At 53.1% G+C, this 25,096-nt stretch overlaps 3 protein-coding genes across 3 annotated transcripts; 2 read left to right on the top strand and 1 right to left on the bottom strand.

The window, feature by feature from the left end:
• Positions 1–5,864: 5,864 nt before the first annotated feature.
• LOC142360737 (protein Wnt-4-like) lies at positions 5,865–6,715 on the top strand. The gene is made up of 2 exons (XM_075415282.1): positions 5,865–5,983; positions 6,226–6,715. The coding sequence occupies exons 1-2, from the start codon at positions 5,865–5,867 to the stop codon at positions 6,713–6,715; spliced, it is 609 nt and encodes a 202-aa protein (XP_075271397.1).
• Positions 6,716–15,952: 9,237 nt separating this feature from the next.
• LOC142360667 (uncharacterized) lies at positions 15,953–22,438 on the bottom strand. Its single transcript, XM_075415205.1, is given in 9 exon segments — positions 15,953–16,199; positions 16,707–16,754; positions 18,284–18,703; positions 18,835–18,941; positions 19,045–19,139; positions 20,860–21,072; positions 21,196–21,257; positions 21,566–21,777; positions 22,226–22,438. Coding segments are annotated over 9 exon segments (1,617 nt in total).
• On the top strand, positions 22,437–23,287 carry LOC142360645 (protein Wnt-4-like). Its single transcript, XM_075415141.1, has 2 exons — positions 22,437–22,555; positions 22,837–23,287. Exons 1-2 carry the CDS (start codon positions 22,437–22,439, stop codon positions 23,285–23,287), a joined length of 570 nt encoding a protein of 189 aa, XP_075271256.1.
• Positions 23,288–25,096: the final 1,809 nt, after the last annotated feature.

Below are 25,096 nucleotides of genomic sequence, written 5' to 3'. Positions count from 1 at the left end.
CGCTACCCTGGAAAGCTGTTGCTCAGCCTCATCTGCCTGTAGCACTGCTTGCACAGAGGCACAGAGACTGGGGCTGCTTGCTTGTCTTGCCACCTCAAACGTCAAACGTAAATTAGGGCGTCCCTGCCAGGTGCATTTCGCAGCCCTGCTCTGAAAATGCGAACGTGTCCTGCTAGCTTGCAGCCAGAAGGATCTAGCCTGGAAAGGTGTTCCTCAGCCTCAGTTGCCCATGGCACTGCTTGCAGAGAGTCACAGAGACTGGGGCTGCTTGCTTGTCTTGCCACCTCAAATTTCAAACGTAGCATGGGAACAGGGAGGGTTCCTTCCACCCTCCTTTCGCAGCCCTGCTCCGAAGTTGCGAATGTCTGCAGATAGCTCGCGGGCAGAAGGGACTAGCTTGTAAAGCTGTTGCTTAGGCTCATCTGCTTATGGCAGAGCTCGCACAGAGGCAGAGCGACTGGTTCTGCTTGCTTGTGTTGCCACCTCAAACTTCCAACGTAGCTTTGGGGGTACGATACAGGCACCTTCGGTAGCCCTGCTCCCAAAATGCGAACGTCTGCAGATAGCTCGCAGCCAGAAAGAGCTAGCCTGGAAAGCTGTTGCTCAGCCTCATCTGCCCATGGCACTTCTTGCACAGAGGCACAGAGAGTGGGATTGCTTGCTTGTCTTGCCACCTCAAACTTCAAACGTAGCTTAGATGGTCCATGCCTGGCGCTCCCGGGAACCCTGCTCCAAAATGCGAACGTCTGCAGATAGCTCGCAGGCAGAAGGGGCTAGCCTGGAAAGCTGTTGCTCAGCCTCATCTGCCCATGCCACTGCTCGTACAGACGCATGCAGACTGGGGCTGCTTGCTTGTCTTGCCACCTCTAACTTCAAGCGTAACTAGGGGGTCCTGCTGAGTGCCTCCAACAGCCCTGCTCCCAAAATGCGAACGTCTGCAGATACCTCGCAGCCAGAAGAGACTAGCCTAGAAAGCTGTTACTCAGCCTCATTTACTCATGGCACTGCTCGCACAGAGGCATAGAGACTGGGGCTGCTTGCTTATCTTGCCACCTCAAACTTCAAATGTAGCCTTTGGGGGTCCATGCCGGGTGTCTCAGGCAGCCCTCCTCCCAAAATAGGAACTTCTGCAGATAGCTCTCAGCCAGAAAGTGCTAACCTGGAAAGGTGTTGCTCAGCCTCATCTGCCAATGGCACTGCTCGCACAGAGCACAGAGACTGGGGCTGCTTGCTTGTCTTGCCACCTCAAACTTCAAATCTAACTATGGGGTCCTTCTGTGCGCCTCCAGCAGCCCTACTCCAAAATGCGAACGTCTGCAGATAGCTCGAAGCCAGAAGGGGCTAGCCTGGATGCTGTTGCTCAGCCTCATCTGCTCATAGCACTGCTCGCACAGAGGTAGAGACTGGGGCAGCTTGCTTGTCTTGCCACCTGAAACTTGAAACGTATCTTAGGGGTTCCCTGCCGTGCCCCTTTCGCAGCCCTGGTCCCAAAATGTGAACGTCTGCAGATAGCTTGCAGTCAGAAGTGGCTAGCATGGAAAGCTGTTGCTCAGCATCATCTGCTCATGGCACTGCTCGCATAGAGGCAGAGAGACTAAGGCTGCTTTTTTGTCTTGCCATTTCAAACTTCAAACGTATCCTGGGAACGGGAAGGGGCCCTGCCAGCCTCCTTTCGCAGCCCTGCTCCGAAAATGCGAACGTCTGCAAATAGCTCGCAGGCAGAAGGGGCTAACCTGGAAACCTGTTGTTCAGCATCATCTGCCCATGGCACTGCTCGCATAGAGGCACAGAGACTGGCGCTGCTTGCTTGTCTTGCCACCACAAACTTCAAAAGTATCTTTCGGGGTCCTTGCCAGGCACCTCCGACAGCCCTGCTTCAAAAATGCGAATGTCTTCAGATAGCTCGCAGCCAGAAGTGGCTAGCCTGGAAAGTTGTTGCTCAGCCTCTTCTGCTTATGGCACTGCTCGCACAGAGGCACAGAGACTTGGGCTGCTTGCTTATCTTTCCACCTCAAACTTCATACGTAGCCTAGGAATGGGGTTGTCCGTGCGGGCCCCTCCAGCAGCCCTGCTCCGAAAATTCGAACGTCTGCAGATAGCTCGCAGCCAGAAAGAACTAGCCTAGAACGCTGTTGCTCGACCTCATCTGACCATGGCACTGCTCGCACAGAGGCACAGAGACTGGGGCTGCTTTCTTGTCTTACCACCTCAAACTTTCAACGTATCTTTTGGGGTCCGTGCCGAGCGCCTCCGGCAGCCCTGCTCCGAAAATTCGAACGTCTTCTGCTAGCTCGCAGCCAGAAGGATCTAGCCTTGAAATGTGTTGCTCAGCTTCAGTTGCCCATGGCATTGCTTGCAGAGAGGCACAGAAACTGCGTATACTTGCTTGATTTGCCACCTCAAACTTCAAAGGTAGCTTTGGCGTTTCCTGCCGGTCACATTTCGCAGCCATGCTACGAAAGTGCGAATGTCTGCATATAGCTCGCAGACACAAGAGGCTAGCCTGGAAAGCTTTTGCTCAGTGTCATCTGCCCATGGCACTGCTCGCACAGAGGCACAGAGAGTGGGGATGCTTGCTTGTCTTGCCAGCTCAAGTGTCAAACGTAGCTTTGGGATCTGTTCCGGGCTTCTCCGGCAGCCCTGCTCCCAAAATGTGAACGTCTGCAGATAGCTCGCAGCCAGAATGGGATAGCCTGAAAGCTATTTCTCTGGCTCATCTACTCATGGCACTGCTCGCACAGAGGCACAGAGACTGGGGCTGTTTGTTTGTCTTGCCATCTTAAACGTCAAACATATCCTGGGAATGAGGAGGGTCCCTGCTAGCGGCCTGCGGAATCCTTGGTCCGGAAATGCGAACGTCTGCAGATAGCTCGCATCCAGACAGAGCTAGCCTAGAAAGCTGTTGCTCAGCCTCATCTGCCCATGGCACTGCTCGCACAGAGGCAGAGAGACTGGGGCTGCTTGCTTGTCTTGCCACCTCAAACGTCAAACTTAACTTAGGTGGTCCGTGACAGGCGCCTCCGGCAGCTCTGCTCCGAAAATGCGAACGTGTGCAGATAATTCGCAGCCAGAAGGGGCTCAGACTTTCAACTTTCAACTTTTTGGGCAAAATAGTTTGACAGTGGTTCCAGCCATGGAGGGGATGGAGGCAAGTCCACAGGCACTGTGGATTGCAGGTGCCCGCAAGCGAGTGAGGAGCCCAGGATCCATCGCTGGGTCTGGTGATGCGGGGTGGGGCCCGTTCCTGACACAGCTGCGGAAATAAGCAAGAAATAGTTGCCCTCAAGCTGCAGTCCAAATAAGCACAGTTGGCTGATCATTCACTTCGTTGACATTTATAGCTAAGCTTAAAGACATATTTTTTTAATGAGAAAATTGTTCCTACTTTTTTTCCTCTGAAGAAAAATCCAACAGAAGTAGTCCCAAGTTTTCCAGCTGCACAGATATAATTATGCCACTTAAATTCTCTGATGCAGGGGTGCAGCTAAAGTATGACTGCAGAGATTTAAAGGGTGCTGTTGCTATGGAGCTTTCTGAACTGGGATGTTTCTTGGCTCCTGAAATGTTCAACACTTAAAAAAGCAGCTTATCAGGTCAAGCTTTCTTAAAGGCCCATGAGAGCCCATGAGCCAAGCTTCTGCATGAAACCTCAGATCAAGTTGGAAGGAGCTGGTCAGGTTGTAAGAGGAACTGTTGGGAGAGATGAGGAGCTTCAGCAAGCTTCAGAAAACAGTGGTCATTTATTTTCCCCTGCCACTCCACTAGTGGAGATGGGGAGAAACTGAAGAGCTGAGCAAAAGGCCACTGAAGTGGCCACGGCTTTCAGCCTGTGAGTCATGAAGAGAGGCTGGGGCAGATGTGCTTGTTCAGCTGGGTGAAGAGGAGATGGGGCGGTGAGTTAATGGTAGCCCACAAGGACCTGAAGGACAGCTACAAGATGACAAAGTCAAACTCTTCTTGGTGGTGCCAGACAACACAATAGGGAAAAAGAAATATGAATTCCTGTTTGGGAGGTTAGGACTGGTCATTGGGAAATGCTTCTTTGTCTAGGAAAGAGGTGCAACACTGGAAGGGGTGCCCAAGAGAGGCCACGAAACCAAACTCCCTTGCACAAAGCCAGGGTGTTCTAGTTCTGGGAGTGTTCTGCTGCAAGCTGGACTTTGGCTAGAGACCCCAAAATGACCCATTCCACAACCATTCCCACAATATCTGTGGCATTCTGGGACAGAGAAACGGCCACCTCTGCTCCGGCTGCGGCAATACCTGCCTCTGCTTGTGGAGGTGGGGGGATGGCCCTACCTTCGGGGACACGGCCGTGGTTCTCCTCCTGGTCCAGCTGCATGATGGTGGGGCTGAAGCAGCCGTGTGCCTGGCGCAGCTCCACCTTCCAGGGGGGATACAGGCTGGCGAAGAAGACCTGGTACTCGCTGTCTGATAGGGGGCTTCCCGGAGCACGAGGCACCGGTGGAGCGGCAGTGGACATCGGCAAGGTCAGCAGCCCTAGGGGGAGAAGGCAGGCTGGGCTTAACCCTCCTGAACGGGGACAAGTGCTGGGTGGAAACAAAGGAGCGGCCGGCGGGGTGGCCTGCTCCCGTCTGCTGGTGCTGAGCAGGGCACCGGGACCAGCCAGCCTGAGGTCTCGCTCCATCAACGATCTTTGCAGGGTGCCGGGGGAACCGGGAGCTCTGGGGCAAAAGGGGGAAAAAAAATGAAAAGGAAGGAAAAAAAAGACAAAGAAAAAGAGAAGAAGAGAAAGCAGAAACAAGAAATGAAGAAGAAAAGAAGACAGAATGATGAAACAGAAGAGAAAAAATCATAAAATAAAAGAAGAAAAATAGGAAAGGAAAAAACTTAGAAAGACAAAAGAAAAATAAGAAAAAAATTTGGGGGTTTTTGGTGAGTTTGGTTTGGAATGGGGGATGTGTTTTGGTTCTTGGTTTTGTTTGGGGTTTTCTTGGGTGTTTTTCCCCACAAAAGCCCCAGCCCCACTTGCCTGGTGCCTGTGGAGGCAGCCGCAATGGCACAGACTCCGCTGCCCACTCCTGCCAGCTGCTCCCTCCACCGCACCAGGGCCTGCGCCCCTCCAAGGGGACATTCCTCCCTCCCTCCCTTCCCTCCTCCACCCTCAGCTGGGCCCCCTCCTCTCCTGGCCCCGGCAGCCCCTGCCTCTACCTCCGCATCCCCTCGCAGGGTCTCCAGCTGCCCCTGGGCCAGCAGAGCAGAGAGCTGTCATGGCTGGTGGGTCCAGCGGGGCGGCCCTGTGGAAGATGTGGGGCAGGAGCGGGGGCTTCAGGCTGCGGTGGTCCCAGGAGGGTGGGTAGGGGCCGGACGGGGGTCACTCACCCACGAGGGAGAGCAGCCTCGGCATGTCTGCCCTGGGTCCTCTACAGCCTGCTGTAGGTGACCCTGCTTCAGCGGGAGGGTTGGACTAGGTGACCCACAGAGGTCCCTTCCAACCCCTACTGTTCTGTGATTCTGTGATTCTATCCCAGTCACACCTGGTGTCCCCGGCAACGGCGGAATGAGAAGGGGACTGTGTAACAGTGTGGGGTGTGAGAGGAGACGGGCACCCCGCAAGCAAGGGAGAAGATGGGGCCGCGGGGACGGGGCAAGCAGCAGGAGCGGGAGCCAGCCTGGGAGCTTCCCCCTGCACCCAGGGACGCGGTGGTGGCTGGCCATAGCCCGGCCAGGCTTCCCCTGGCCTGAGGGCACCCCACAAGCATTTTGTGCTCTTCTGCAGCAGAAAGGCCTGTTCCAGCTCCACCTGCAGGGATGGAGATGCATCCCGTGCCTCCCCAGGGAGCATCTCAGCACCGGCTTGCTTCAGGGCACGGTGGGAATGGACCTGATGTCTCTGGGCAGCCATGCCGCTTCCTGAAGCCCCAGCAAGTCAGGGCAGCGCCAGCTGGTCTTCCTCTGCCTCCGGCATGTGTGCCGCGAGCGCCGCTCTCTGCACCTTAAAACCTTCCCAGGAAAGGCGCTGGTGAAAGAGGCTGTGTGGCCACTAGCACTGGGGTGCCCAGAGCCCGGCAGGGCTGATTTTGAGGGAGACCCACACCCACGGACGCGTGCCCGGCTCTTACGACGGAGATCGAAGCGTGTGGCCCAGGCGCAGCAACCCACGTGTGCACACCACGGATCGTGGCTGACAGAGCGCTTCCCAGGGCTGGGCACTCTGCTGACATGAGAGGGAACAACACAACCGTCACCACCGCGGGGGAGCAGTTGTCAGGGTGGCTGGAGAGAAAGCACTTGGCACAGCAGCTCCAAGGACTGCATCCGTAAGCGAAACGCAGGGTGCCACGGTGTGTTGGGCTCCTGCGAGGTGCACACGTGCTGGAAGGTCATGCCTCCCTGCCGCAAGGTGGGCAACGTCCTCAAGGAAAAGTTCGAGGGGGTGATGGTCATTTCCCGCAAGCTCCTGGTCCCCAAGAGCTCTCACTTCAAGCCCTACACAGCTCATGACCTGGTCTACTTGTTGGACAGCCCAGACTTCTGCGACCGGGACTCCCGGCGCGGGGTCTTCGGCACATCTGGCCGCCAGTGCAACAGGGCATTCCTGGCCATGGATGGCTGCGAGCTCCTGTGCTGCGGCAGGGGCTTCCGCACGGCCCAGGCGGAGCTGGTGGAGGGGTGCAGCTGCAAGTTTCACTGGTGCTGCTCCGTCAAGTGCAAGCAGTGCCAGCACGTCGTGGAGGTGCACAGCTGCCGCTGAGGGGGAGCGCGCCGGGGGCCTGCGAGGGAGCCGGGGAGGGGACAGCTGGGGAGGGACGCCGGGAAGCACAGGAAGGTGTCGGGGAGGCGCCTGATAAACCCTTAAACTTTAGAAATAAACCAGCTGCAATGGAAACCAAGTGTGTACGTCAGGTCCTTCCTCAGACGCTGCATTTGGGACCTGGAGGGTAGCTGGCTCTGCTCCCTCCCGTGGGCTGGGAGAGGACAAGTCCACGGTGGAGTGCAGGGTGTCACTGAGGGGTGTAATAAAGCGGCGGCGGCAGAGAGAAGGGAGCAAATTAGATTTACGGGGTGAACAGGCTCTTTATACAAGAAGACTCATCCTTGGGAGAACCACTGGCTGTTATAGGCCTGTGGGGGGGAGGGAGGCAAGAGATGGCTGGGGACTTCAGACATGGACACTGGGGCCAGTGACTCTAAAGCCGGGTTCCCAGAGCTGACGCCTTCTCCGACGCTCAGCTGCTCCTTTGGCTGGAGAAAATGTTTTCAGGAGGAGTTCCAGCAGGGGCCACAGTGAAGCGCTGTTGGGCAAGGCACCCATCCTGGTGTGCCACTGCCGATGGTGCAGAGCAGGTACTTGGAGGGGGAGATCTGGCCGTGATGATCTGGGTGGTCAGCAAGGGGTCTGGGAAGAGTTGTCCAGGTCTGTCTGGGCTCTCTGGCTCACCACAACTCCAGAGAGCCGGCGCTGGAGCCCTGTGCTTCCCATGCATCCGCCTGCTATCGTGCATCACCCTTTGGTGAGGCTGAGGAACCTCTGCTCCCACAGCCTCACCTCCTCCTCTCCCTCCTTCTCACTCAGCACCCGGTAGGTCTCATTTCTCTGGCAGCCGCGGTGAGACACCTGCAAGGAGAGTCTGAGTTCATAGGACTGATACCACTGCCCCTCCTTCCTCCAGGGAAAGAGCACACCCGTGCTGGACAGCATCTGAAGGCTGGGATGATGGAGGCAGCAGAAGGAAGAAGGAAGAACCAGCTGGGAAGCAGGAGGGAGAGGATGATTGCTGAACTATGTCTTTGCTAAGATATGGGCTAGTCGTCTGTCCTGCTCTGGTGTTTCTGGCTTTTGTTACCACCATGGAAGCACCCAGTAGATGGAGACCCTCCTCTGCAGGGTTATACAGGGATACTCTGTCGGGTGGGAGGTTCCCCACAGCTCCTCTGTCTCAACATCAGTGGCTGTTACTCTGCCAGCTCTTCAGTGTCTGTGCAATCCCACCACCTCCTTTACATGCGAGCTGTGGTCAGATCATGATTTGTCACCCCCCAAACACACCGAAGTGTGCCCCACTGTAAGCAAGATGATGGAATTAGTTAATCATAAAGCACGAACAATGCTGTTATGTGCCTGGTACAGCCCTGCCCATCTGGACATTAGGTCTGGGAACAGAGGGTTTAGTCCCTAGGTAATCACTAATGTGAAACAATAATGGTGAAGGGGGATTTTTAATAGAAATAGCATTACCAAATAGTTGCAGGTGTATTTGTGCTACCTATCTATTGTGTGAATTAAGTGAAGCAAAAAGTCACACATCTCCCCCCAAAGAATTTAGTTTTAATTTTAACTAGCAGGTGCCTCCTCTCTTACCCCCAGGGCCTGGGATTCCTGAGGGCCTGCCTTGGCACACTGCTGGCTCATGGTTAACCTGTCGTCCACTAGGACACCCAGGTGCCTCGCCGCACAGCTGCTCTCCAGCAAGTCCGCCCCAAGCCTGTACTGATGCATGGGGTTGTTCCTCCCCAGGTGCAAGACCCTGCATTTGCCCTTGTTGAACCTCATCAGGTTCCTCTCTGCCCAACTCTCCAGCCTGTCCAGGTCACGCTGAATGGCAGCACAGCCTGCTGGTGTATCCACCACACCTCCCAGTTTGGTGTCATCGGCAAACTTGCTGAGGGTACACTCTAACTCTTCATCCAGGTCACTGATGAAGAAGTTGAACAAGGCTGGGCCCAGTACTGACCCTTGGGGGACACCACTAGTTACCGGCCTCCAACTAGATTCAGCACCGCTGATGACAACCCTCTGAGTTCTGCCATTCAGCCAGTTCTCAATCCACCTCACCGACCACTCATCCAGCCCATACTTCCTGAGCTTCCCTAGGAGGATGTTATGGGAGACTGTGTCGAAAGCCTTGCTGAAGTCTAGGTAGACAACATCTACGGCTCTCCCCTCATCTACCCAGCCAGTCATGTAATCATAGAAAGCTATTGGTCAGGCATGATTTCCCCTTGGTGAATCCATGCTGACTACTCCTGATAACCTTCTTTTCCTCTACTTGCTTGTTGATGACCTCCAGGATAAGCTGCTCCATCACCTTTCCCGGGATGGAGGTGAGGTTGACCGGCCTGTAGTTCCCTGGGTCCTCCTTCTTGCCCTTTTTGAAGACTGGAGTCACAAAGGCCTTTCTCCAGTCCTCGGGCACCTCTCCTGTCCTCCAGGACCTCTCAAAGATGATGGAGAGTGGCTCAGCAATGACATCCGCCAGCTCCCTCAGCACTCGTGGGTGCATTCCATCAGGGCCCATGGATTTGTGGATGTCCAGATCGCTTAAGCGATCCCTCACACAGTTCTCCTCGACCAAGGGAAAGTCATCCTCTCTGTGGGCCTCCTCTCTTACCCCCGGGGCCTGGGATTCCTGAGGGCCTGCCTTGGCACTAGAAGGCTGAAGCAAAGAAGGCATTTAGTAGCTCTGCCTTCTCTGCATCCTCCATCACCAGGACACCCGCCTCATTCAGCAGCAGCCCCACATTGTCCCTAGCCTTCCTTTTGCTGCTGATGTAGTTGAAGAAGCCCTTCTTGTTGTTTCTGACATCCCTTGCCAGCTTCAATTCCAGGTGGGCTTTGCCCTTCCTCGTCGCATCCCTGCATGCTCTGACCACTTTCCTGTATTCTTCCCAAGTGGCCTGCCCCTCTTTCCACATTCCATGGACCTTTCTCTTCCACCTGATCTTCGCTAGAAGCTCCTTGTTTAACCATACAGGTCTCCTGCCTCCTTTGCTTGATTTCTTTCTCAGGGGGATGCACCGCTCCTGAGCATGGAGGAAGTGACGTTTAAAGAGCGACCAGCACTCGTGGACCCCCCCTGCCTTCGAGAGCCATGGCCCACGGGATTTCTGCCAGTAGCTCCCATCTATTCCGTGAATCAGCTGAAGCAAAAAAGTCATACATCTCCCACCAAAGAAGTTAGTTTTACTTAAAACTAGCAGGTGCCTAGAACTGGTCAAGACGACCCGTGCCGCAGGGACAAGAGCCAGACGAGGACTGAGTTTGCGCAGAAACTGTGACGAAGAGGATAAGCCTTCATCTTGGGACCCCCGACGACCACCACTAGGAGGCACTGCGCAAGCGCGGGTGGGAGGAGTGTATGAAAATGGACTGATTTGACTATGAAAGGAAGAGCTTATATAATCAGATGAATATGTATATTTTAATTTATATAAACTGCACGGAAGGGGTATGGGGTATGCACGTTCGGTGGAATTATCCCCCGTGCATCCGACGTCGCAATAAAGAATGCCTGCCTTTTAACACTACATTGGTGTTACGAGGTTTATTCCCGGATTTTCAGCGACAGTTTCTGGCAACCCAGATGGGACTCTGCTTGTGAATACCGACGGATCCGCGGGATCACCGGACCTCCAGCCGGCATCAAGGGATTCTCGAGGAGAACCTCTGATCCCCGGACCGAAGGATTCCAAGTAAGTCCCCTAGAATTTAATTAAGGCATTCTTTAGGTATAACACATGCCTGCCTGCTCGTAAGTCGCGGTAAAAGCCACGCAGAGTTGGGCTAAAAAGGTACCTTTGTGAAAAATCTGCTCGGTGGAAGCCGATAGAGCGGTGCCCAAGGGGGAGGTCTTCCACAGGGGGTTGAAGTCTCCAGGATCTCAGCAGGGGGCTGAGAGGGAGATCTCACAGAGGGTGGGATCCCTCTGGCTAGTGTCTGTGATACAGTGCACAATCACTACCACTGGTTGTTTGAAGGATGGGCACCTTTCCGAGTAAAAGACCCATCCCACGGGGCACGCCCTTGGGATGTATTTTAAAACACTGGAAAGAGCTGGGGGGAGACCCTTTAACTTGAAAACAGTTAACTGAGTATTGCACTCATTGGTAGCCGTTATATACTCTGGATGACGGGGAGAAGTGGCCGGAGGACGGGACACTGTGTTATAATACCATTTTGCAATAGATGTTGTTTTGTATTGTAAAAGGGAAGGTAAATGAAAAGAAATAACATATGTAGATTTGTTTTTCTCGTTGAAAAATCATCCAGAATGGCAAAGGAAGTGTGAGATACATCTGCGCGGTTCTATGGTAATGGCTTTGGGAAAGCGAAAATGTGAAAAAGGTTCAAAGAAATGCTGCGCCGCTTGTAGCGTCAGGAAAGAGTGTCTGAAACTTGGGTCTGAGGAGAATGATGTCGAGCTAATGGTGGCACCGCGTCGGAGATGGGGGGATGAGCAGGAGGAGGAATCCGAGATCGGTAGCCCTTCCACCTCCCCTCTGGGGGAGGGGGCGGGAGGATTTAGTCCGGTTTCAGGAAGAACGCGGGGAAGGACAGGCGGGGTAGCGGAGCCAGCTCCCCTCCAGGCTCCTCTCTGAGAGGCAGTAGGAAATACTGGTCCAGTGACAGAAAAAGTTCCGTTTTCAATAACTGATTTAAGGTCGTGGAAGGAAATAGCAGGCACTTATCGAGAAGACCCTGAAAGAGTAGCAAAGGTCTTTGAGACAATAATTAGGACCCAGGACCCTGATTGGAATGATTTAGAGGTGAGTTTAGATACTTTGCTTGATGACACAGAGAAAAGGATGGTATTGAATACTGCTAAGAAACAGTTAGAGGGAGCTCACGCCCATGGAGATTTGCAGGGAACGGTAGATCAGAACTTTCCCTCTTCAGATCCTGACTGGGACCCGAATCAGCCGGGACCCAGGGGAATGTTGACCAGATAACAGAGGTGGATTTTGTTTAGTGTTAAACATGCGATGCCGAAGGCGATAAATTGGTCAAAAATTTATGAAGTAAGGCAGGAATTAAATGAATCCCCTTCAGCCTTCATGGAGAGACTGAAGGAAACTGCCCAAAAATATACTAATCTGGACCCAGAAAAACCAGAGGAAGCATCGCAATTGGCCTCCATATTTATGGGTCAATCAGCCCCTGACATTAGAAAAAAGCTTCAAAAATTAGAAGGACCTGAGTCCAGAGATTTAGTTAAAACGCTCGAAGTGGCTTAGACTGTGTATAATAATAGGGAAAAGGAAAAGGAAGAAAAACAGGCCCAGAGGGATAGAAAGTTGTTGGTGGCTCTGACTGGGAATAATAGGAGAGGTAGGGGAAGAGGGAGAGGAGTGAATGTTGGAGAAAGGGGAAGGATAAATCTTCGACTAGCACAGGACCAATGTGCTATTTGTAAGGAATGTGGGCACTGGAAAAGGGAATGTCCTAAGGCCGGGGAATTAGATCCGACTCTTCGCGCGATCAAATTGATGACTTTAGATAAGGAATCATGAAGAGGACCGGGGGAGTCAACCCTAGCTGAACCCCTGGTTACATTAAAGCTAGGGAACGAGGAAATAGAATTTTTAGTAAATACAGGGACCACTTATTCGGTATTGAATGCATGTAAAGTGAAATGTAGTCGTAAATCAGTAGATGTTGTTGGTGTGACAGGGCAAAAAGAAAATTAACCTTTCTTAAAGCTGTTGAAATTTAGATTAAGAAAACAGTGGGTAACTCACCAGCTTCTATATATGCCTGAATATCCGTTGCCTTTGTTAGGACGAGATTTATAAAAATGGGGAAATTGAATTATTGATACCTGAATCAAAAGCCATAGAGGCGAAAGTGTTCATGTTACAGGATTCTTTTAAGGAGGAGCAAATTCCAGGAGAGGTGGAAAACGCAGTAATCCCCTTCGTTTGGGCAAATGAAGATCCGGGACAGTCCAAATTGACAGAGCCGGTAAAAGTGACCTTGAAACCCGAATCCAAACCGGTAAGACAAAAACAATATCCTGTTAAATGGGAGGCCCGAAAAGGACTGGAGGGGTTAATCATGAAATTTTTGGAATATGAACTTTTGATAGAATGCGAATCAGAATATAACACTCCTATATTACCGGTAAAGAAATCTGGAGGAAAAATTATCAGCTAGTCCAGGATTTAAGAGCTATAAGTCAGATAGTTCAAGATATACACCCAGTAGTAGCCAATCCCTATACTTTACTGACATCTCTGAAAGAGGAACAGAAGTAGTTTACTGCACTAGATTTAAAGGATGGCTTCTTTTGCATACCTCTGGATATACAAAGTCAAAGTATATTTTCTTTCGAATGAGAGAGCCCTGCAACAGGACAAAAGACTTGTATCTGACATGAACACCAGAATGCCAAAAATCATTTAAGGAACTTAAAAAGGCATTGATGATGGCCCCTGCTTTGGGTTTACCCGATTTAATAAACCTTTTGAACTGTTTGTCCATGAGAGGCAACATCTGGCCCTTGGAGTGCTGGCACAACTTCTGGGATCCTGGAAGCGGACAGTAGGATACTTCTCTAAACAACTTGACAACGTGAGTAAAGGATGGCCGGGATGTTTGCGCGCTGTGGCAGCAACGGTAGTGCTGATTCAGGAAACTCGAAAGTTGACTATGGGCCAAAAGATGGTGGTGTATGTACCACACATGTTGGTAACTGTTTTAGAACAAAAGGGGGGTCATTGGCTATCCCCCAGCAGAATGCTGAAATATCAGGTTGTCTTGCTGGAGCAGGACGATGTGGAATTGAAAACCACAACCATCGTAAATCCAGCGATGTTTCTGTCGACGGAAAATCCAACAGAAAATCTAGAACATGACTGCCTGCTAACTGTTGAAGAAGTCTATTCCAGCAGACAGGACCTGAGGGATGATCCTCTGGAAAATCCTGATTTGGAGTTGTTCACGGATGGAAGCAGCTTTGTGAAAGAAGGAAGACGAACGGCCGGATATGCTGTTGTCACCACCACCGAGGTACTGGAGTCAGGAACGCTACCTGCAAATACCTCGGCACAGAAAGCAGAACTGGTGGTGTTGAAGCAAGCCTTGCGAATGGCAGAAGGAAAGAGGGTAAATATATGGACTGATTCTAAATATGCATTTGACGTGATTCATGCTCATGGAGCCATCTGGAAAGAAAGAGGATTGCTCTCAGCCCAAGGAACATCGATAAAACATAAAGAAGAAATCCTTCAGCTCCTCGAAGAGGTGCAGAAGCCAAAGGAAGTGGCGGTGGTGCATTGCAAGGCTCATCAATTTGGTCAGACAGCTGTAAACATAGGTAATCGATTGGCAGACAAAACAGCAAAGGAGGCTGCTGAACAAGGTATCCTTGCACTAGTACCAGTAAAACCGATAAAAATCCCGAATCTGAAACCAAAATATAGTAAATTGGATGAGCAATTGGCGGAACAATTAAAGGCATCACAAAATACAGAAGGGTGGTGGGTAACGCCAGAAAAGCGGGTAATAGTAACCCCGCAAGTTATGTTAGAACTTGCAAAAGAAAAGCAGGCGCAGACACATAGGGGTGTAGATGCTATGGTCTCGAGCCTAAAATCATCTGCAGTGTGTGTAGGTTGCAAATTTATGACTTGGTTTATCACCTGTGGGTGAGTGAGATCTATCTACATCATCCCCAAATGACAGCTAGTTCCTGACAGTTAGCTGAGAGGTGTCAGGGGAACACGTCCCACCCCACTCCACCAGACTCAGGGACAGGTCCTGGGCTTCTCCCTTGCTTGTGAGCACCTGCAGCCACTGTCCCTGGTTCCTCTCCCAGCGATGCCCGGTGTCCTGGCACTGGGTTTTGGTGTACCCAGCCATGCTGCCACTGCTGCTGCCTTGTGGCTGCGCTGGGGCTTTGTGTCCCATCACAGAGGCAAATGGTGCAGACCCAGGACAGCACTGCCGCTGGTCCCCTGCACTCGTTGACATGCTGCTGAGCTATTTGTGGATGTGTAGAACATCTGTGGATCGGGGAAACCGATAGGTCTGTCTAAAGCTTCGTACCTGTGCACTTTGATGTCCTAACTGCTGCCCTGGAAAAAGCCTTAACGCGTACTGGGAGTCAATGTTTCAACGGGAATGGGAAAAAAATATAATGAAGAAGAATCTGTGGGCCAAGATCAGGAGCTGCTCAAAGGCAAAAAGAGACACCTTGGGATAACAGCCTATCTTGCTTTAGCATCTCAAGACATGGGGAGCGACACACATAGAGCCTGCTTCAGCGGTATCTCTGAAGAATGCTGCTGAACAACATCCACCTCTCCCTTGACGCAATGACAAGGATTTGGGCCATTAACTTTCAGCTGCTGAACCTCGCTGATGTTGGCTGGCTGTGCGAGGTGGCATGAATACCTGAGGAAAGCAGAAAAGAAGATAAGGAGCAAACAGCAGCTTTCTAGCACTTTTGTAACTTCTGATTTAGGGGGGATGCTTCAGGAAACTAAAACCACTAAGGAAAAAGCTATTCTTAACAGCTTCAGAAAGAAAAAGTGATCTCAGCCTGCATGCCAAGAAGGCAGGCAAGCTGACTAGGTACCTGATAGATCAAACCCAGCAGGTAGCCCAAAGCAAGAGCCATTGGGAGAAGAGGAATGTAACACCTGCCCGAGGGTCGGGGGGCACAAAGCGTGGGAAAAACTTGTATTTTGTAAATACACCTCTCCCGCTGACCCACACGATATTGCAGCCTTTTACCTCTGCCCTCCTGGGACACTGAGAGACCCCCTGCTCTGAGACTCCCAAAAGCCTGGGAGCCCCTGAACTTCTCCTGGCCTGGTGGCAAGAAGACAACCTGCCTTGTCAAGACTCCCCTTTCACAGCAACCATGCACAGTAGCAATACGGATAAACCAAATTGCGACCTGGCCTTACTGAGCGGCCAAAAGATACCTCTACATCATCCTCAAGTGACAGTTAGTTCCTGAAAGCAGCTGAGAAGAGTCAGGCGAACGGGTCCCATCCTCCACCAGAAGACCCAGGGCAGAAAAGAAAAAATCACTGCTACCGGCTGATGATGATTCAAGGAGAGTGTTTTTCTGGGGACAGTATTCTTAACGAAGGCTCTGGTCTTAAAATTAAAGCCATTGGGGATGAAGTACATAAGCACAACAAGGATTATTTGGAGGGGTAAAGCAGGAGTAGGAGGGTGCAGCCGCTGGGAGGGCTCGGCTCAACCTTGCTGGGGAGGCTGGGCTAACGCGAACTGCGAGCACCCCCGCATGAACACCAGCAGGACGACGTCTGTATCCGGGACAGCTGTGACGCTGAGAGGGATGCAGGGGTCATAGCGGACAAACAATGCAAGAGCAGGAAGCCCTTGGAAAAAAGGCAAACACAATTCTTGTGTGCAAACAGAAGAGTCGGGAAGGGAAGGGAGGTTGACCTCCTTCTGCATAGCCAGGTCCTGAAACCCATCGCTGAACAGTGCATGCGGAGCTGGAGCAAGTGGATTTTTAAAGTGATACTGAAAATTGCCGCAGAAAATGAGCTGCGCAGGCTTTGTAACATGAGAGCTATGGAGCTCCGTTCGGCTTACTTGAAGACTGAATTATGGCATACGGGTATCTTTGAGGAGAGGAAATACTGGGAAATAAATAGCTCTTTACTCAAGGGGGCAGAAAGCACAATGAGGACTCAGAAATGAAAACAAATGCAAGAAGAGACACGTTTTTCCCACTATAATGATTCACTGCCAGCAGCAAGACCACAGAATTGCGCTGCCAATTTTTTTCCTTGTTATTTTGCTACCATTGCCATGTCTCTCTCTAAAGGTCACAGCTTTCAGGTACCATGAAAGGTGGCAGAGCTATCAGAGCAGCTGCCACAAGCGGGGGTGAGCGAGAAGGGATGGATGTCCTGCTGGACATAAGACCCTAGGGAAGATACTCAGCTCTGAATTTGGTGCCCGTCACAACTGTGCGCACCTTTCGTTAAACCAGACGTTGAACGGCACCTGCGCGCACCGAACAGTCCTGTTGCGGCGGGAACAACGACTTGACCAATATGATCCATAACAGTCAACTTTATTAGCAGAGAATCCGCATTCTCTAGACAGCACTCGGTTATGATTGGTCACTGTACAAAAACACTCGGTACAACACTCAGCTATGATAGGTCACTATACATAAAACATCTATCAATAAAACACCCGGGTTACATAAGCAGTACTCAAACTATGATTGGTCATTTTTCATAGAACGACTGTTTACCTGCAACTGGCCTGAGAATGACTGTCTTTCCCACAGCCAGCCTGGGAAATGTCTGTTTTACCGCAGCCGGCCTGAGAGTGGCCTTGAGGCCTGTGCTGCTTGAAGTCTGTGCTGCTACAACCCGATCAAGTCCATAACAGAGTGTCTGGGTTGCTCACAATATGTCCCTGTTCTTCCAGAAATCCCACACAGTCCCACCCAGCACTGCTCTTCTTGCTGGAACGGAAATGCCTCAAAGCATTTTGCCCCTTTTTTAGGCCATGCGTTGAAGTCCGTTTGAGAGAAGGCAGGACGTGGAGAGCAGCAAAGCTGACAGGCGCAGTCTATCTCGCCTTTTTATCCTCACTGGAGTTTAAACTTTGCTTAGGGTGACTGATGGGGCTCGGCTGCCAGGCTACAGGTACAGTCAGCGTTAGTGTCGGTGAGAAACTGCAGCAGACTAGCGAGTGTCATCTGCAGTCACAGCAGTCCCTCTATAATCCCAATATGACTAAATCAGAGTAAGGCCTGATTTCAGAGGCCGGGAAAATGAACATATCCTCAAGGAAACAGAATTTTTCCTTAGAGGACATAATGCCGGGAAAATTTTGCCGGCCAGTGAAAGCCTTCTACAATATTAGGAAGGAGGATGACATAAGTTACCGACTTGCAAGAGAACAGTTATAGCTTTAACAACATGATGCAATTTGTTTTTCCACGCAGAAGTGGGACCTCTGGCTCAAGTGTAGTAGTATGCACAGTTTTTTAACAGAAAGCACAGATGTGCCATCATGCACAAAATCTGTGTGCTTACAGAAATATCAGCGGCCAGCAACAGAGCAAAACCAGAATGACTTCTCTATGAAAACCACATCTAGGTAGCTCTTTTTGCAGTTCATCCAGACTCGTGGAGATGTGAGCTGGGAGGAGGATGAGTGCAGAGGTGACTGCACGCTGCAGATGGTCACAGTGCGGGGATACACTTGCATTGGATAAAGGCCTGCCTGCAGCTAAGGCCCAGCCTAAATGCACTTTGCTCAGGGCGCAAGGACAGTAACACTGCCGGGCTCTAGCAGTGCTGGGTCACCTTCTCCCTCGTCACTCTGTGCTGGAGCAGGGGGTGTATGAGGGGCTCCCCAGGTACATTCCTGCTTTGTATGGGACAGCTTGCTCCAGAAAGCCTGCCTGTGCTCCCCAGCTGCTCAGGACAGTGGCCTGAGTGCCATGGGGCTACCAGCCAGCGTGCGTGAGGACAGCCCTGCACAGGGGGCATGTGGCATCCCGCCGGGCAGGCACACGGGTCTTCTCCTCACCTGCCACGGGGGGCCGTTCCCTGCACCCCATCCTCAGCGCTGCCTGGCGTGCTCCCTGGGTCTGACTTGGTGCTGGGACCTGGAGAAGAGCCCTCGGTGCTCAGGGATGTCTCCAAGGAGAGGGCCAAGCGGATCAGCCGCGACACCTTGTTGTGCAGGTGCTGGTCCTAGGCTTGCTCTGTCCAGACAGGGGATCCCAGCCTGGTAGGTGAGGGGATAGGGGCAGCTGGGACCGGCAGGTTTGGTGGAAGAACAGGCAGCCCCCCGTCCTGCGGGGGTCTTGGCATCTCTGGCGCAGCCAAGGGGAGCTTCCTCGGCAGCGGTTTCTGATTTGACAGAGCATAGGAGTACTTCAGGAGAGTGTCCACATTGGCATTCAGCAGGGCATCAGCAGGAGAGAGAGAAGCCTGTCCTGCAGATGGAGAGAGAGGGACAGGGGGGCTGAAGGCACCTTTCTGAGGCGAGCCAGAAAGCTGCTGGGGGGGGAGAGTAGCTACGAGAGGTCATCAGGTGAGCAGGGGCGCCCAGCGCAGCTCAGTGCCGCCAAACGATCTTCCGTAGGGAAGCTTTCTCCCGTTGCCCAGGAGGCCACAGCATGAGGTTGCTTCATCGGGAGGAGAAGGTTTTTTGGAGGAGACAACCTCGGACATGGGATTCGCTGAGAGAAGGAGAAACACACGTCCCACTGTGTTATCTTCACTTCTTCCCAATGCCTCCCAGGAGATACCGCCTCCCACCCTGTCCCAAATCCCACTCCCCACCTTGACGTAGAACTGGCGTTTGAAGCAGCGATACTGGGCAAACTGGCAGAAGGTCTGAAACCACAGTGCCTCCGGGAAGTCAGAGCAGACTGGCCCTGCAGAGGGGTGAGAGAGACATGCGGGATGGGGGCAGGCCACAATTTTAGGCATCTGCCCCCTTGACCTGGGCGCAACAAGGGCTGGGGACTGCTCGGATGGCTGCTCACACAGCGGCATGTGGTTGAAGGGAAAGTCAAAGCTGTCTGCCCCCAAGCGGACAACACAGCCTTGTGCTCTTGTAGCTCCAGATACCAGGTGCTACATGCCCTTCCCCTCCAAACCACTGGGATTTTCAGTTTGTCCTTCTGCCCTTTTTCACATGGTGATCTTCCCTCTTAGAGACCCAAAGCTCGGGTTTCCAGGATCTGACGAGGACTCTGTTATTAGTCACTGAAGGGTTTAAAAAAAGAAAAAAAGTAGTGATTAGATGGGTTAAAAAGACGACCAGAACAAGGCTGGAAGCACCAGAGAACACAACCGCTTTGGGGCAAAATAGTTTGACAGTGGTTCCAGCCATGGAGGGGATGGAGGCAAGTCCACAGGCACTGTGGATTGCAGGTGCCCGCAAGCGAGTGAGGAGCCCAGGATCCATCGCTGGGTCTGGTGATGCGGGGTGGGGCCCGTTCCTGACACAGCTGCGGAAATAAGCAAGAAATAGTTGCCCTCAAGCTGCAGTCCAAATAAGCACAGTTGGCTGATCATTCACTTCGTTGACATTTATAGCTAAGCTTACAGACATATTTTTTTAATGAGAAAATTGTTCCTACTTTTTTTCCTCTGAAGAAAAATCCAACAGAAGTAGTCCCAAGTTTTCCAGCTGCACAGATATAATTATGCCACTTAAATTCTCTGATGCAGGGGTGCAGCTAAAGTATGACTGCAGAGATTTAAAGGGTGCTGTTGCTATGGAGCTTTCTGAACTGGGATGTTTCTTGGCTCCTGAAATGTTCAACACTTAAAAAAGCAGCTTATCAGGTCAAGCTTTCTTAAAGGCCCATGAGAGCCCATGAGCCAAGCTTCTGCATGAAACCTCAGATCAAGTTGGAAGGAGCTGGTCAGGTTGTAAGAGGAACTGTTGGGAAGAGATGAGGAGCTTCAGCAAGCTTCAGAAAACAGTGGTCATTTATTTTCCCCTGCCACTCCACTAGTGGAGATGGGGAGAAACTTAAAAGCTGAGCAAAGATGAGCTTCAGCGAGCTTCAGCAAACAGTGGCCATTTATTTTCCCCTGCCACTCCACTAGTGGAGATGGGGAGAAACTGAAGAGCTGAGCAAAAGGCCACTGAAGTGGCCACGGCTTTCAGCCTGTGAGTCATGAAGAGAGGCTGGGGCAGATGTGCTTGTTCAGCTGGGTGAAGAGGAGATGGGGCGGTGAGTTAATGGTAGCCCACAAGGACCTGAAGGACAGCTACAAGATGACAAAGTCAAACTCTTCTTGGTGGTGCCAGACAACACAATAGGGAAAAAGAAATGTGAATTCCTGTTTGGGAGGTTAGGACTGGTCATTGGGAAATGCTTCTTTGTCTAGGAAAGAGGTGCAGCACTGGAAGTGGTGCCCAAGAGAGGCCACGAAACCAAACTCCCTTGCACAAAGCCAGGGTGTTCTAGTTCTGGGAGTGTTCTGCTGCAAGCTGGACTTTGGCTAGAGACCCCAAAATGACCCATTCCACAACCATTCCCACAATATCTGTGGCATTCTGGGACAGAGAAACGGTCACCTCTGCTCCGGCTGCGGCAATACCTGCCTCTGCTTGTGGAGGTGGGGGGATGGCCCTACCTTCGGGGACACGGCCGTGGTTCTCCTCCTGGTCCAGCTGCATGATGGTGGGGCTGAAGCAGCCGTGTGCCTGGCGCAGCTGGCAGGACATCTCCACCTTCCAGGGGGGATACAGGCTGGCGAAGAAGACCTGGTACTCGCTGTCTGATAGGGGGCTTCCCGGAGCACGAGGCACCGGTGGAGCGGCAGTGGACATCAGCAAGGTCAGCAGCCCTAGGGGCAGAAGGCAGGCTGGGCTTAACCCTCCTGAACGGGGACAAGTGCTGGGTGGAAACAAAGGAGCGGCCGGCGGGGTGGCCTGCTCCCGTCTGCTGGTGCTGAGCAGGGCGCCGGGACCAGCCAGCCTGAGGTCTCGCTCCATCAACGATCTTTGCAGGGTGCCGGGGGAACCGGGAGCTCTGGGGCAAAAGGGGGAAAAAAAATGAAAAGGAAGGAAAAAAAAGACAAAGAAAAAGAGAAGAAGAGAAAGCAGAAACAAGAAATGAAGAAGAAAAGAAGACAGAATGATGAAACAGAAGAGAAAAAATCATAAAATAAAAGAAGAAAAATAGGAAAGGAAAAGACTTAGAAAGACAAAAGAAAAATAAGAAAAAAATTTGGGGGTTTTTGGTGAGTTTGGTTTGGAATGGGGGATGTGTTTTGGTTCTTGGTTTTGTTTGGGGTTTTCTTGGGTGTTTTTCCCCACAAAAGCCCCAGCCCCACTTGCCTGGTGCCTGTGGAGGCAGCCGCAATGGCACAGACTCCGCTGCCCACCCCTGCCAGCTGCTCCCTCCACCGCACCAGGGCCTGCGCCCCTCCAAGGGGACATTCCTCCCTCCCTCCCTTCCCTCCTCCACCCTCAGCTGGGCCCCCTCCTCTCCTGGCCCCGGCAGCCCCTGCCTCTACCTCCGCATCCCCTCGCAGGGCCTCCAGCTGCCCCTGGGCCAGCAGAGCAGAGAGCTGTCATGGCTGGTGGGCCCAGCGGGGCGGCCCTGTGGAAGATGTGGGGCAGGAGCGGGGGCTTCAGGCTGCGGTGGTCCCAGGAGGGTGGGTAGGGGCCGGACGGGGGTCACTCACCCACGAGGGAGAGCAGCCTCGGCATGTCTGCCCTGGGTCCTCTACAGCCTGCTGTAGGTGACCCTGCTTCAGCGGGAGGGTTGGACTAGGTGACCCACAGAGGTCCCTTCCAACCCCTACTGTTCTGTGATTCTGTGATTCTATCCCAGTCACACCTGGTGTCCCCGGCAACGGCGGAATGAGAAGGGGACTGTGTAACAGTGTGGGGTGTGAGAGGAGACGGGCACCCCGCAAGCAAGGGAGAAGATGGGGCCGCGGGGACGGGGCAAGCAGCAGGAGCGGGAGCCAGCCTGGGAGCTTCCCCCTGCACCCAGGGACGCGGTGGTGGCTGGCCATAGCCCGGCCAGGCTTCCCCTGGCCTGAGGGCACCCCACAAGCATTTTGTGCTCTTCTGCAGCAGAAAGGCCTGTTCCAGCTCCACCTGCAGGGATGGAGATGCATCCCGTGCCTCCCCAGGGAGCATCTCAGCACCGGCTTGCTTCAGGGCACGGTGGGAATGGACCTGATGTCTCTGGGCAGCCATGCCGCTTCCTGAAGCCCCAGCAAGTCAGGGCAGCGCCAGCTGGTCTTCCTCTGCCTCCGGCACGTGTGCCGCGAGCGCCGCTCTCTGCACCTTAAAACCTTCCCAGGAAAGGCGCTGGTGAAAGAGGCTGTGTGGCCACTAGCACTGGGGTGCCCAGAGCCCGGCAGGGCTGATTTTGAGGGAGACCCGCACCCACGGACGCGTGCCCGGCTCTTACGACGGAGATCGAAGCGTGTGGCCCAGGCGCAGCAACCCACATGTGCACACCACGGATCGTGGCTGACAGAGCACTTCCCAGGGCTGGGCACTCTGCTGACATGAGAGGGAACAACACAACCGTCACCACCGCGGGCGAGCAGTTGTCAGGGTGGCTGGAGAGAAAGCACTTGGCACAGCAGCTCCAAGGACTGCATCCGTAAGCGAAACGCAGGGTGCCACGGTGTGTTGGGCTCCTGCGAGGTGCACACGTGCTGGAAGGTCATGCCTCCCTTCCGCAAGGTGGGCAACGTCCTCAAGGAAAAGTTCGAGGGGGTGATGGTCATTTCCCGCAAGCTCCTGGTCCCCAAGAGCTCTCACTTCAAGCCCTACACAGCTCATGACCTGGTCTACTTGTTGGACAGCCCAGACTTCTGCGACCGGGACTCCCGGCGCGGGGTCTTCGGCACATCTGGCCGCCAGTGCAACAGGGCATTCCTGGCCATGGATGGCTGCGAGCTCCTGTGCTGCGGCAGGGGCTTCCGCACGGCCCAGGCGGAGCTGGTGGAGGGGTGCAGCTGCAAGTTTCACTGGTGCTGCTCCGTCAAGTGCAAGCAGTGCCAGCACGTCGTGGAGGTGCACAGCTGCCGCTGAGGGGGAGCGCGCCGGGGGCCTGCGAGGGAGCCGGGGAGGGGACAGCTGGGGAGGGACGCCGGGAAGCACAGGAAGGTGTCGGGGAGGCGCCTGATAAACCCTTATACTTTAGAAATAAACCAGCTGCAATGGAAACCAAGTGTGTACGTCAGGTCCTTCCTCAGATGCTGCATTTGGGACCTGGAGGGTAGCTGGCTCTGCTCCCTCCCGTGGGCTGGGAGAGGACAAGTCCACGGTGGAGTGCAGGGTGTCACTGAGGGGTGTAATAAAGCGGCGGCGGCAGAGAGAAGGGAGCAAATTAGATTTACGGGGTGAACAGGCTCTTTATACAAGAAGACTCATCCTTGGGAGAACCACTGGCTGTTATAGGCCTGTGGGGGGGAGGGAGGCAAGAGATGGCTGGGGACTTCAGACATGGACACTGGGGCCAGTGACTCTAAAGCCGGGTTCCCAGAGCTGACGCCTTCTCCGACGCTCAGCTGCTCCTTTGGCTGGAGAAAATGTTTTCAGGAGGAGTTCCAGCAGGGGCCACAGTGAAGCGCTGTTGGGCAAGGCACCCATCCTGGTGTGCCACTGCCGATGGTGCAGAGCAGGTACTTGGAGGGGGAGATCTGGCCGTGATGATCTGGGTGGTCAGCAAGGGGTCTGGGAAGAGTTGTCCAGGTCTGTCTGGGCTCTCTGGCTCACCACAACTCCAGAGAGCCGGCGCTGGAGCCCTGTGCTTCCCATGCATCCGCCTGCTATCGTGCATCACCCTTTGGTGAGGCTGAGGAACCTCTGCTCCCACAGCCTCACCTCCTCCTCTCCCTCCTTCTCACTCAGCACCCGGTAGGTCTCATTTCTCTGGCAGCCGCGGTGAGACACCTGCAAGGAGAGTCTGAGTTCATAGGACTGATACCACTGCCCCTCCTTCCTCCAGGGAAAGAGCACACCCGTGCTGGACAGCATCTGAAGGCTGGGATGATGGAGGCAGCAGAAGGAAGAAGGAAGAACCAGCTGGGAAGCAGGAGGGAGAGGATGATTGCTGAACTATGTCTTTGCTAAGATATGGGCTAGTCGTCTGTCCTGCTCTGGTGTTTCTGGCTTTTGTTACCACCATGGAAGCACCCAGTAGATGGAGACCCTCCTCTGCAGGGATATACAGGGATACTCTGTCGGGTGGGAGGTTCCCCACAGCTCCTCTGTCTCAACATCAGTGGCTGTCTGCTCTGCCAGCTCTTCAGTGTCTGTGCAATCCCACCACCTCCTTTACATGCGAGCTGTGGTCAGATCATGATTTGTCACCCCCCAAACACACCGAAGTGTGCCCCACTGTAAGCAAGATGATGGAATTAGTTAATCATAAAGCACGAACAATGCTGTTATGTGCCTGGTACAGCCCTGCCCATCTGGACATTAGGTCTGGGAACAGAGGGTTTAGTCCCTAGGTAATCACTAATGTGAAACAATAATGGTGAAGGGGGATTTTTAATAGAAATAGCATTACCAAATAGTTGCAGGTGTATTTGTGCTACCTATCTATTGTGTGAATTAAGTGAAGCAAAAAGTCACACATCTCCCCCCAAAGAATTTAGTTTTAATTTTAACTAGCAGGTGCCTCCTCTCTTACCCCCAGGGCCTGGGATTCCTGAGGGCCTGCCTTGGCACACTGCTGGCTCATGGTTAACCTGTCGTCCACTAGGACACCCAGGTGCCTCGCCGCACAGCTGCTCTCCAGCAAGTCCGCCCCAAGCCTGTACTGATGCATGGGGTTGTTCCTCCCCAGGTGCAAGACCCTGCATTTGCCCTTGTTGAACCTCATCAGGTTCC

The sequence above is a fragment of the Opisthocomus hoazin genome, chromosome 1 (genome assembly GCF_030867145.1).
Source record: "Opisthocomus hoazin isolate bOpiHoa1 chromosome 1, bOpiHoa1.hap1, whole genome shotgun sequence".
Classification (NCBI taxonomy): domain Eukaryota; kingdom Metazoa; phylum Chordata; class Aves; order Opisthocomiformes; family Opisthocomidae; genus Opisthocomus; species Opisthocomus hoazin.
Note: the sequence above shows the minus strand (reverse complement) of the source record. Positions and strands in the feature narration are given on the sequence as shown.

Excerpts from the sequence above, each read along its gene's own strand:
- LOC142360737 (XM_075415282.1), top strand. The coding sequence starts at position 5,865 with ATGCCGCTTCCTGAAGCCCCAGCAAGTCAGGGCAGCGCCAGCTGGTCT. Across the intron at positions 5,984-6,225 it reads CCTTCCCAGGAAAGGCGCTG|TTGTCAGGGTGGCTGGAGAG; the intron begins GTGAAAGAGGCT and ends GCGGGGGAGCAG.
- LOC142360645 (XM_075415141.1), top strand. The coding sequence starts at position 22,437 with ATGCCGCTTCCTGAAGCCCCAGCAAGTCAGGGCAGCGCCAGCTGGTCT. Across the intron at positions 22,556-22,836 it reads CCTTCCCAGGAAAGGCGCTG|CTCCAAGGACTGCATCCGTA; the intron begins GTGAAAGAGGCT and ends TTGGCACAGCAG.